This window comes from Oncorhynchus masou, chromosome 31, assembly GCF_036934945.1.
Source record: "Oncorhynchus masou masou isolate Uvic2021 chromosome 31, UVic_Omas_1.1, whole genome shotgun sequence".
Taxonomy (NCBI): Eukaryota; Metazoa; Chordata; class Actinopteri; order Salmoniformes; family Salmonidae; genus Oncorhynchus; species Oncorhynchus masou.
In genome coordinates this window covers 34,021,772-34,034,747 of record NC_088242.1, presented here as the reverse complement: position 1 = coordinate 34,034,747, position 12,976 = coordinate 34,021,772, and the positions used below count along the sequence as shown (strand labels likewise).

The 12,976-nt window shown below is 43.6% G+C and overlaps 1 protein-coding gene across 1 annotated transcript in view; it reads left to right on the top strand.

Annotated features, from left to right (window-relative positions):
• The window catches only part of plce1 (phospholipase C, epsilon 1), a 57,898-nt gene that overhangs the window by 36,720 nt on the left and 8,202 nt on the right, over nt 1-12,976 (top strand). The window contains exons 11-23 of the mRNA XM_064952909.1: nt 2,883-2,997; nt 3,247-3,369; nt 3,879-4,015; nt 5,870-6,108; nt 6,333-6,394; nt 6,516-6,681; nt 6,943-7,050; nt 7,231-7,347; nt 7,552-7,710; nt 10,747-10,879; nt 11,217-11,258; nt 12,296-12,420; nt 12,606-12,723. Coding sequence (XP_064808981.1) covers nt 2,883-2,997; nt 3,247-3,369; nt 3,879-4,015; nt 5,870-6,108; nt 6,333-6,394; nt 6,516-6,681; nt 6,943-7,050; nt 7,231-7,347; nt 7,552-7,710; nt 10,747-10,879; nt 11,217-11,258; nt 12,296-12,420; nt 12,606-12,723 — 1,644 coding nt within the window. The remainder of the gene's footprint in view (nt 1-2,882; nt 2,998-3,246; nt 3,370-3,878; nt 4,016-5,869; nt 6,109-6,332; nt 6,395-6,515; nt 6,682-6,942; nt 7,051-7,230; nt 7,348-7,551; nt 7,711-10,746; nt 10,880-11,216; nt 11,259-12,295; nt 12,421-12,605; nt 12,724-12,976) is intronic.

Below are 12,976 nucleotides of genomic sequence, written 5' to 3'. Positions count from 1 at the left end.
TTTAATTTCCAAATGGTAAAACAGAAACGGTGCCTTCAATAAGTATTCACACCCTTTGACCTTTTCCACATTTTGCTGTGTTATAGCCTGAATTTAAAATGGAATACATTTCAATTTTTTGGTCACTGGCCCACACACAATATCCTATAATGTCAAAGTGGAAGTAAGTTTTTCAAATTTTTACAAATTAAGTTCAGGAGCAAAAATGTACATGTCAAGTCACATAAGTTGCATGGACTCTGTGTACAATAAGTGTTTTTATCATAGTTTTTGAATGACTACCTCATCGCTATACCCCACACATCCAATTATCTGTAAGGTCCCTTCAGTCGAGCAGTGAATTTCAAACACCGATTCAACCACAAAGACCAGGGAGGTTTTCCAATGCCTCACAAAGAAGGGCACCTATTGGTAGATGGGCACAAATAAAATAAAGAAGCAGATATTGAATATCCGTTGGAGCATGGTGAAGTTATAAATTACACTTTAGGTGTATCAATACACCTAGTCACTACGAAGTTACAGGCATCCTTTCAACAGGACAATAACCAAACACACAAGGTCAAATATACACTAGAGTTGATTACCAATAAGACAGTAAGTGTTCCTGAATGTCCAAGTTACAGTTTTGACTTCAATCTGCTTGAAAACCTATGACGAGACCTGAAAAATGGTTTTGCAATGATCAACAACCAGTTTGACAGAGCTTGAAGAATTTTGAAGACAATAATGGGCACATATTGCACAATCCAGGTATTGAACGCTTTTGACTTACCTGGAAAGACTCACAGCTGTAATCGCTGCCAAAAGTGTTTCTACAAAGTATTGACTCGGGTGTCCATTTTTATGCAAATTAGATTTTTGTTTCATTTTCAGTACATTTGCTAAAATTTCTAAAAACAGGTTTTCACTTTGTCATTATGGGGTATTGTTTGTAGATGGATAAGGGAGAAAAAAATCTATTTAATCCATTTTGAATTCAGGCTGTACCACAACAAATGTAGATTAAGTCAAGGGGTATGAATACCTTCTGAAAGCACTGTATGCATGAAAATACCCTCAAATTAAAGGTGACCTGTCCTGTCGCCTCGTGTGTGTGTGTGTGTGTGTGTGTATAATATATATATATATTGATCTCAAATGCAAAATGCTGGAGTATAGAGCCAAATTAAATGTTTTAGCTTCACTGTCCAAATAAATCCGTTGGAGAGTGTACAGTTGTGGCCAAAAGTTGAGAATGACACATATTAATTTTCGCAAAGTCTGCTGCCTCAGTTTGTATGATGGCAATTTGCATATACTCCAGAATGTTATGAAGAGTGATCAGATTAATTACAAAGTCCCTCTTTGCCATGCAAATGTACTGAATCCCAAAATAACTTTTCCACTGCATTTCAGCCCTGCCACAAAAGGACCAGCTGACAGGTCAGTGATTCTCTTGTTAACACAGGTGTGAGTGTTGACGAGGACAAGGCTAGTGATCACTCTGTCATGCTGATTGTGTTCGAATAACAGACTAGAAGCTTCAAAAGGAGGGTGGTCCTTGGAATCATTGTTATTCCTCTGTCAACCTTTGGTTACCTGCAAGGAAACACGTGCCGTCATCATTGCTTTGCACAAAAAGGGCTTCACAGGCAAGGATATTGCTGCCAGTAAGATTGCACCTAAATCAACCATTTATCAGTTCATCAAGAACGTCAAGGAGAGCGGCTCAATTGTTGTGAAGAAGGCTTCAGGGCGCCCAAGAAAGTCCAGCAAGCGCCAGGACCGTCTCCTAAAGTTGATTCAGCTGGAGATCGGTGGACCTCCAGTACAGAGCTTGCTCAGGAATGGCAGCAGGCAGTTGTGAGTGCCTCTGCACGCACAGTGAGGCGAATACCTTTGGAGGATGGCCTGGTGTTAAGAAAGGCAGCAAAGAAGCCACTTCTCTCCAGGAAAACCATCAGGGACAGACTGATATTCTGGGGTAAAGTCATTTTCTCTGAATCCCCTTCCTGATTGTTTGGGGCATTTTTTCCAGAAGACAAGGTGAGCACTACCATCAGTCCTGTGTCATGCCAACAGTAAAGCATCCTGAGACCATTCATGTGTGGGGTTGCTTCTCAGCCAAGGGAGTGGGCTCACTCACAATTTTGCCTGAACACAGCCATGAATAAAGAATGGTACCAACACATCATCAGAGAGCAACTTCTCCCAACCATCCAGGAGCAGTTTGGTGACGAACAATGCCTTTTCCAGCATGATGGAGCACCTTGCCATAAGGCAAAAGTGATAACTTAGTGGCTCGGAACAAAACATCGATATTTTGGGTCCATGGCCAGGAAACTGTCCAGACCTTAATCCCATTGAGAACTTGTGGTCAATCCTCAAGAGGTGGGTGGACAAACAAAACCCCACAAATTCTGACAAACTCCAAGCACTGATTATGCAAGAATAGGCTGCCATCAGTCTGGATGTGGCCCAGAAGTTAATTGACAGCATGCCAGGATGGATTGCAGAGGTCTTGAAAAAGAAGGGTCAACACTGCTTATATTGACTCTTTGCATCAACTTCATGTAATTGTCAATAAAAGCCTTTGACACTTATGAAATGCTTGTAATTATACTTCAGTATTCCATAGTAACATCTGACAAAAATATCTAAAGACACTGAGGCAGCAAACTTTGCGGAAATTAATATTTGTCATTCTCAAAACTTTTGTCCACGACTGTACCATACTTGCTTATGTTTTATAGGGAGGGATACAAAAATGGGAATATTTGAGATATTAAATAGTGTCAGATTTAGTTTCCTTTGGAATGCTCTAGTTCACTGTGTTTGACCATTTATACTGTGTGTGTGTGTGTGTGTGTGTGTAACTCTGTACTTTATTGATTCCATAGAGGACGGCTTCCCTGGACCCCTCCCCCCACCGTGCTGCAAGAGCCCTGGTTCCCTGACCTCTGGCTCCCTGGCTTCCTCCCCCATCCTCTCAGGCAGCACCAAGGCCCAGCCAGGGTAAGACCCAAAACCTGACCCCAGACCTGTTCCTAAGGGTAAACACTGCCTTTCTATCACTCCATGGTTTATAATTCATCTGTAAACCTAGTGTCAAATACTTACATGTAAAACCTACTCATACCGTGAACCTTGTACCAAGCACTTTATTTACTCATCTTAATCTACAATATAAAATATATATTTTTTTAAATCTAGTGTTTTTAACTTGGAACAGTCGCCAATCCCTCTCCTCGTGTCCCTGTGTAGTGCATGGAGCAGCAAGAGCTTGCACGGCCTAGGGAAGGGCTACTTCAAGGGCTTCCAGGACCTCATGAGCTCTGACAGCACTATGAGCTTCATCGAGTTCGTCGAGCTCTTCAAGTCTTTCAGGTGCTCCATCCAACTTCCGAGCTCCTCTCTTTACCGAGCTCCTCTCTTTACCGTATACAGTCACCATAGTCTATATAGGAATAGTAACTATATACAGGTCTATGGTAGTGATTTTAAATTCAACATGTCTCTGTTAATCATTCCCACTGAGAATTCCTTCTGCATTCCCAAAGGACAAGAGCACAATTATGTGCTGTGTATATCATCCCCACACTATACAACACAGGCCTGCTGTACTTTCATAATAGATACAGGATGGAGACATTGCATTCCATTCAGAAGAAGCTTTGACAAATCCAACCAATCTTTCCAAAGGTTGTTTTGTAAATGACATACTGGGTTCTTCTGAGGTTTCTCTCAGTTGATAACAGACTAAGGCTACACACCGAAACATGTAATAATTACAAAATCATACCATTGTCCACTCCCATTGTCCCCCAAGAGTGGATAATAATTTCGCTGTCTTGTCAATTGAATGTAAAAGCCCTTGTTCTTGTTTTGACGTGCAGCATTCGGAGCCGTAAAGACCTGAAGGAGCTGTTTGACACCTACGCCGTTCCTTGCAGTAGCTCCGGCCCAGAGTCTGCCCTCCTCTACACCACCCTGAGGATTGACGACAAGGAAACAGGACTGCAGCCTGACCTAGGTATGTCTCTCACATTGTGCTAATGTAACCCTATGTGCTTGTCTGTGAGTGGTTTGTATTTGGTACTGTCCAGTCATTGTTTAAAAGTAAAATAAAATAAAAAAGCTAAAATATAAGGTCAGAACGTGTATATACAACACCAGTCAAAAGTTTGCACACACCTACTCATTCAAGGTGTTTGTTTTATTTTTACTATGTAATAACCCATATGGAACCATGTTGTAGCCAAAGAAGTGTTATTTATTTATATACATACATACATACATACATACATACATACACGTCCCTTTTTCAGGACCCTGTCTTTCAAAGATAATTCGTAAAAATCCAAATATGTAAAATCCAACACTGTAAAGTGTTTAAAGACCATTTCCCATGCTTGTTCAAAGAACCATAACCAATTAATGAACATGCACCTGTGGACCGGTCGTTAAGACACTAACAGCTTACAGACAGTAGGCGATTAAGGTCACAGTTATGAAAACTTAGGACACTAACGAGGCCTTTCTACTGACTCCAAATGAAAGAAACACCAAATGACAAACACCAAATGAAAGATGCCCAGGTTCCCTGCTTGTCTGCATGATCTTGCCTTAGGCATGCTGCAAGGAGGCATGAGGACTGCAGATGTGGCCAGGGCAATAAATTGCAATGTCCGTACTGTGAGATGCTTAAGACAGCACTACAGGGAGACAGGACGAACAGCTGATTGTCCTCGCAGTGGCAGACCACGTGTAACAACACCTGCACAGGATCGGTATATCCGAGCATCACACCTTCAGGACAGGTACAGGATGGCAACAACAACTGCCTGAATTACACCAGAAACCCATAATCCCTCCATTAGTGCTGACTGTCCGCAATAGGCTCAGAGAGGCTGGACTGAGGGCTTGTAGGCCTGTTGTAAGGCAGGTCCTCACCGGACATCACCAGCAACAACGTCGCCTATAGGCACAAACAAACCCACCGTTGCTGGACCAGACAGGACTGGCAAAAAGTGCTCTTCCCTTCCTGCAGGCTCATCCTAACATGACCTAGCATGACCATCCAGCATGACAATGCCACCAGCCATACTGCTAATTCTCTGCGTGATTTCCTCCAGACAGGAATGTCAGTGTTCTGCCATGGCCAGCGAAGAGCCCGGATCTCAATCCCATTGAGCACGTCTGGGACCTGTTGGAGGGTGAGGGTGAGGGCCATTCCCCCCAGAAATGTCTGGGAACTTACAAGGTGCCTTGGTGGAAGAGTAGGGTAACATCTCACAGCAAGAACTGGCAAATCTGGTGCAGTCCATGAGGAGGAGATGCACTGCAGTACTTAATGCAGCTGGTGGCCACACCAGATACTGACTGTTACTTTTGATTTTGATCCCCCCCCTTTGTTCAGGGACACATTATTCAATTTCTGTTAGTCACATGTCTGTGGAACTTGTTCTGTTTATGTCTGTTGTTGAATCTTGTTATGTTCATACAAATATTTACACATGTTAAGTTTACTGAAAATAAATGCAGTAGACAGTGAGAGGACTTTCTTTTTTTTGCTGAGTTTATAACCATATACAATTTCAGTAGCCCATGTCTGTGATAAACTGTCCCGTCTCCACAATAGATTAGTCCACTCAGACAGGCGGGAATCAGACAGGTGTCTTGTACACCATGATTTTTGGTGCTATTGTTTGTTTAAAGAAGTGTCGGTCGACCAACAGCCTATCGACCAGTGAATTAAATGGGGTCAGCCCTATCATATTGTTATTTGCTGATGTAGATTAGTAAGCAACACTGGGGAGTATTGGAAGTTAATGTCTTAGTTAGGGAATTAATTCTAAAGATGCAGTTTTCCTGTCCTCCACCACAGACTTGCTGACCCGTAATGGATCGGACCTGGGCCTCTTCATCCGAACACGCCAGCCGACGTCGGAAAACCAGAAGCAGATCTCGGACGCCATTGCTGCAGCCAGCATCGTGACCAATGGGACGGGCGTGGAGAACGCCTCTTTAGGAGTGCTTGGGCTGGCCATCCCACAACTCAACGACTTCCTGGTCAACTGCCAGCGGAAACACCTGTCCTACGATGAGATCCTCAGCATCATCCAGGTGGGTCTCATGACTTGTCCAGCAGGCTGAACTTGGATGTCTCCTATGGTCTGAAAACATCTGACATAATTTGATTTTGGGAATGTAATGTCTCTTCAACTTGGCAGACGTGTAACGCAATGCATTGCAACATACTGTACAGAACACGGACGTGATAGAAGTAAGACTTGGAGTATTATATTCCTGTGATGTATTGTTCAATTGTTTTCCTTTGTCTCCCTCAGACATTTGAGCCTTGTGTAAGCATACGTCAGATGGGTTGGATGTCCTTTGAAGGTTTTGCCAGGTACCTTCATTTCCCCTGAAAAATGACGTTAGTCAAATCGTCAGAAATTCGTCAGAGGAATTTTGAAATGACATTCATCGGCAGTTTTAAGTAGTGACCTTTTTCCTCAAATCCTCTCCAGGTTTTTGATGGACAAGGAGAACTTTGCATCTAAGAACGAGGAGTCTCAGGTGAATGCGGAGGAGCTCCAGTACCCAATGTCTTACTACTACATCGAGTCCTCTCACAACACGTACCTCACTGGACACCAGCTCAAAGGAGAGTCCTCCGTGGAGCTTTACAGCCAGGTGAGATCACCCCTATCATCCTTTTAGATAATTGACGCAACAAACATATTTTCTCCCGGAAAAGTGCCTTTTCTAGTTTAGGTTTGTCGGGGATTTCTAAGCATCGGATCAGTTTGTCATCTTCGGTTTGCGTAAGCAGAGCTAGGAGTTTTTCCAGACTGTGACCTGACCAGGGAAAAATTCTGGGCTCCTACTGTACTATAAGATGGATTATGTTTTGGTGTCTGTCTTGGGATGGGATGTGGTTGTTGTGTTGTCTAGGTGCTGCTCCAGGGCTGCAGGAGTGTGGAGCTGGACTGTTGGGATGGAGACGACGGATCACCCATTATTTACCACGGATACACCCTGACCACCAAGATCCCCTTTAAGGTTAGTCTGTAACCCTGCCACAACCTTGTCACACTGCCGCTATTGTCCTTATGTCACTGTTTGGCCAAGATACAGCCAAGATACAGTACCTCTTTTATAGCTTGAGTAATACTGCTTAGATGAATTATTGAATAAATAGGACTGTAGTTATGCCTCGTACTGTAACCCATTTTCTTCTAGGATGTGGTGGAGGCGATCAATCGCACTGCTTTTGTCAACTCGGACATGCCGGTCATCCTGTCCATTGAGAACCACTGCTCTCTGCCCCAGCAACGCAAAATGGCTGAAATCTTCAAGGTATCTCCTTCTGGCTCCAATGGACATGATCAGTACGGATTCTAGCTGACACGTCATGTGTTTTATCCCTAAGAACCTCGTTACTTCATTCCTTCCTCCTTTGGAGACTACTCTGATGGTGCTTTGATGAAACACCTTTGATTTTACCGTGTCTGTGAGGATTCCTTTGGTCAGCCCACTTGATCTGTTTATTTATGTTTGAAGGCGGTGTTCGGAATCAAGCTGGTGAGCAAATTCCTGTTTGAAAGTGATTTCTCTGATGACCCGCTGCTCCCCTCCCCCCTGCAACTGAAGGGAAAGATCCTCCTCAAGAACAAAAAGCTGACAGCACACCAAGCTCCTGTTGACATTCTCAAACAGAAGGTGAGACTGTAGGCTTGGCCCTAACGTATGTGCGCTTTGTCACCTCTGGGTCTGCATGGAAAATGGCCCAGGAAAACAATGAAAATATTGAAGAGGCAGCCTGCTCTTCCCCCGTCAAGAGGCAAAAATCTCTCTCACACCAGTATCCAACAGACTGACTATTGAAATGAGTGTTAGTAACCAGGTGTCCATCCAACCTTTTTAATGCGAGTAAAGTAAAAAATGTCACGACAAGCCTGATGGAAACAGCAAATGTGTTAGAAAACTTTCCAAATGCCGGCAAAACAAAATACGATCTTTTGAGTCTAAAATGAATTTTGTGAGAAATGAAGGTGGAAATGCCTTCATGTGCAAATATTGATATTGTAACCATCTTATCGAATGTAAACTTGGAGTCACGCAATGATATTTTGTGTGATCCTCCCTCTACGACTCGGAAAGCGTGCGGTTTATTTGACTACAGATAATCTATGATGAACTTCACAGGGAGGTAAAAGTGCACGATGATGATGCTTGATGTTCCTTTCTATTAAATATCAAGGGTCCTATTCCGGTGACATGATCGATCCCTGGCTGCCATTTCACATGTAAAAAATCTTGCTCTTTTGTCCATAATAATCTAATGTAGGCTGTACCTACACTATATCTGCAAATGGTTGGCTCGAACGCACGTTCCAATACCAGAGTGGGCACATAGAAAATGCTATACAACATTTTTATTGACAAAACCGTCAGTAGAGGGGGCCTCCCAAGCGGTGGAAGGCACTGCATAGGACGGTGCACAATTGGCCTTGCGTCGTCCGGTTAGTGGAGGGTTTAGCCGGGGGGGGGGGGCTGTACTTGGTTCACCGTGTTCTAGTGACTCCATGTGGCGGGCCGGGTGTCTGCAGGATGACCCCTGTCGCCATTTGAACAGTGTTTCCTCTGACACAATGGTGCAGCAGGCTTCCGGGTTAAGCTGGAGGGTGTTTAAGGAGCGTGGTTAGGCGGGTCATGTTTCGGAGAACGCATGACTCCACCTTCGCCTCTCCCAAGCCCGTTGAGGAGTTGCAGCGATGAGACAAAATCGAAAAGGGGGGTAAAAAAAACACATTTAACTTGTATTTTTATGTGCACTACGTCATCACGCACAGCCTTTTATCCGCAATAATTACATTGGAAGGAAACATTTTCTCTGGTGGGAAAATGTGCACATTTTTGAATATTCGTATGCAAAATTGTCACCAATTTGGATGGAAACCTGGTGGGGGTTATGGAATTATGGGCAGGCATAAGCTAAGGACAACGAACACAATCGCGTTTTATCAATGGCAGTTTGAATGCACGTAAATACCGTGACGAGAACCTGAGGCCCTTTTTTTTATTTATTAAGTGAACAACAAATGCATATCTGTATTTCCAGTCATGTGAAATCCATAGATAAGGGACTAATGAATTTATTTAAATTGACTGACTTCCTCATATGAACTGTAACTCAGTAAAATCTTTGAAATTGTTGAATGTTGCGTTTTATATTTTAGTTCATTATGCAGTACATTCGGGAAGTATTCAGACCCCTTGACGTTTTCCACATTTTGTTACGCTGCAGACTTATTCTAAAATGGATTAATTTGTTTTTCTCATCAACAATCTACACACAATACACCACAATGACAAAGCCAAAACAGTTTTTTATAATAAAAAAACAAAGAAAATGGAAATATCACATCTCAGACCCTATCAGTATTCTGTCCCTTTACTCAGTACTTTGTTGAAGCACCTTTGGCAGCGACTACATCCTCAAGTATTCTTGGGAATGACACTACAAGCTTGCCACACCTGTATTTGGGGAGTTTTTCCCATTCTTCTCTGCAGATCCTCTCAAACTTTGTCAGGTTGGATGAGGAGCGTCGCTGCACAGCTATTCTCAGGTCTCTCCAGAGATGTTTGATCGGGCTCTGGCTGGGCCACTCAAGGACATTCAGAGACCTGTCCCGAAGCCACCCCTGCGTTGTCTTGGCGTGTGCTTAGGGTCATTGTCCTGTTGGAAGGGGAATCTTCGGCCCAGTCTGAGGTCCTGAGCACTCTAGAGCAGGTTTTCATCAAGGATCTCTCTGTACTTGTACTGTTCATCTTTCCCTTGATCCTGACTAGTCTCCCAGTCCCTGCCGCTGAAAAATATCCCCACAGCATGATGCTGCCACCACCATGCTTCACAGTAGGGATGGAGGCAGGTTTCCTCCAGACATGACGTTTTGCATTCAGTCCAAAGAGTTCAATCTTGTTTCATCAAAGAATATTGTTTCTCATGGTCTGAAAGTCCTTAGGTGCAGCTCTTTTATCCTCTCAGGAAGTCTGTCATATCGCTATAGTACCCAGCACACCCCCTCAGGTCGTCACACATACAGTGCCTTAAAGTATTCACTCCCCTTTCCACATTTTGTTGATACAGCCTAAATTTGAATACATTTGGATTTTGTGTCACTGGCCTACACAATACCCCATCATTTCAGTGGAATTATGTTTTTCGGAATGTTTACAAATTAATAAATTGTACGCTGAAATGTCTTGTCAATAAGTATTCAACCCCTTTGTTATGGCAAGCCTAAATAAGTTCAGGAGTAAAGATTTGCTTTATAAATTGCATGGACTCACTCCGTGTGCAATAGTGTTTAACATGATTTTTGAATGACTACCTAATCTCTGTACCCCTCACATACAATTATCTGTAAGGTCCCTTAGTCATGCAGTGAATTTCATAGGCTAATTGGATAAACTTATCTAAGGTTGCATGTGAGGTGTGTTTGTGTATATAATATGTATGTATATCAAATATTACCACACTACAAGACCTTATACAGTGTGAACACATGCACACTGTATTATACACACACAGCCCCTCGCAGTCGAGGATGACGTCAGTCAAGCTGTGACTGAGGAGCCTAGTCCTGGATGCACTTAGAAAGATAATGGCCCCATGTAAGAACAAGCTTTTATGTCTGTTGACATGGTGCAATGACTACAGGACTTTCCACTAATCATGCTCTGTTCTCTCAGACTCACCAGCTGGCCCACATAAAGGCACAGACCGGCAACGGGGCCCCGGGAGGAAGCTCTCCTGGTAACCACGATGATGACGATGAAGAGGAAGAAGACGAGTATGACGATGACTGCGAATCCCTGTCTGATGGTGAGAGAGACTCTCTTTTGCTGTGGGATAAACACTCTAATAATGTGTACAACACGTACGCTGAGCAGGTCAAAGCTTCGGCCTCTTGTGGTTTCAATGACGTCCTCGCTAACTACTTTCTTACTCACTCCGCCCCTATAGTATGTCGCTGTAACAACGTATGGTTGTTATGAAGGTTAATGACATAGGGGAGTGAGATCTTGTATTTACTCTTTAACGCCTCCCTTGATTCCCTGTTATTAACATAAGGGAATCCTCCAGTGGGTTTACAGTAGCTCTACTTGGAGGTGCGTTTGTTTTCCTGTGCTCCTTCCCTGACTGTTCCTCTGTGCAGCAGCTGACGTCTTTCCAGATTCCACTGCCTCTTATAGCCTAGAAGGTAAACTGAACGACATAAGCGGTCTCACCCTGCATATACAGTACCAGCTCCACTGCATGGCTCCAGCTGTAGCACTCCGTCTGTGCAGTGAGCTTGTGCCGTGGGCCCGGGTACTGTACGCTTTGCATGTTTCCCTCGCTTACCTGCTTGCTGGGGTGAAATCGAGGCTTTTACTGTACCAAGTGGGGGTTACTGGGTAGGTTAGAATTCTAGAACCTGACATTGTGATTGAGGGTAATTGCAGTATTAAACTGCAGAGGGAGTAAGGTTAAAGCAGAAGAGCGTGTGGGTTGAAGGCTGATGATCTGTTTGGTTCTGTGTTGTCAGTACGCACATGGCCAGTGTAGTGTAAATACACCCCCCCCCCCCATCTGCACTGCTGTGTATTGATATGTACGTCCTGACCTTGCTAGTGACACTGGCTCATCAGAGAGAGAACTAAGACATCTGGATTATCATGCCCCTGTGTGACCCTGTCAACATGGAGCAGTGGGGGTGAAAATCACTAGCCCACTCCACTACCTCTGTGGATAGGCTCTCACCAGCCACCACACGTAACCAGGACAGTGTGAGACAGACAACATGACACTGAAATTGCACTGAACCAGTGTGATTCCTGCAGTAAAATAACTGTCATGATGCAGTGGTGGAAATGCAATGGTGGAGATCATCTTTGAGTGATCCATTGCTGACATCAAATCTGTGTTTACAGTCGTGTATTGTATCCTGCTGTGTGTGGGCGAGAGAAGAGCTGAAGGCTCAAACTCCCAGCTCTTTGTTTACAGACATTGCGTTGCATTTTGGGATTTGTGGAGGGCCACTGTTTTCATCTGAATAGCATTTTCTCAATTCCCAGCATTGCAAGCATGTGGACTGTGTTATGGGATGGAATTCTTATCTCAGTTTACCGGTAATGGTTTCACAAGGAAGATTAAGTGTGAAGCCATTGAATAACATTACATTGGAAGCAGTCATTTGAGAAATTCAAGCTGTTCTGTCTGACTCTCTCACTCAAAGGCAATGGTTTTGTTTCTCAGATAACATCCTGAATGATAAACCAGAAAGGAAGTCATCAGGTGACAAGGAAGACCATCCCATCACTGATGAGATGGCCAAGAGGATGAAGAAAGCAGACAATGCTGTAACTAAGTACAAAGGGAAGGTGGGTTTCACCTCTGACCTCTAGTCTCTGAGCCAGGAAAGACCATAGAGATAAAACTGATCTTAAATGTTAACTACGAGACACCAGGCCTACAGTATATAAACGCTTGACAAATGCACCCTAAATGTATATGTTTCCCTAGAAGTAATCCCAGATCTGAATCACTGACTCTGCTCCTACCCCAGGTATTTGACATAGAGCTGGAAGAAGAGTTATATCCCCCCCAGAACAAGAAGGAGAGTCGACAGATCGCTCAGGAGCTCTCTGACCTCATCATCTACTGCCAGGCCGTCAAGTTCCCTGGTAGTCCTCCTTTAATTTGGTTCAATTAACTTTACTATATGGCTCATTCCAGCATAGAAATGGTTTATGTTCAGAATGGAGCGCAGTGTTTTTATTCTGCCTGGTGATTTTCCCAACCGAAAGAGAGAACGATGAATGTTCACAAAGGAGTAAAACAGGGCTCTGAATGGATTGTAAATTAGAATCGGGTGCACATCTTCTAGGGGTATAATTCTCCAGAACACAGCCAGAACAAACAAGCAACATTAAACCA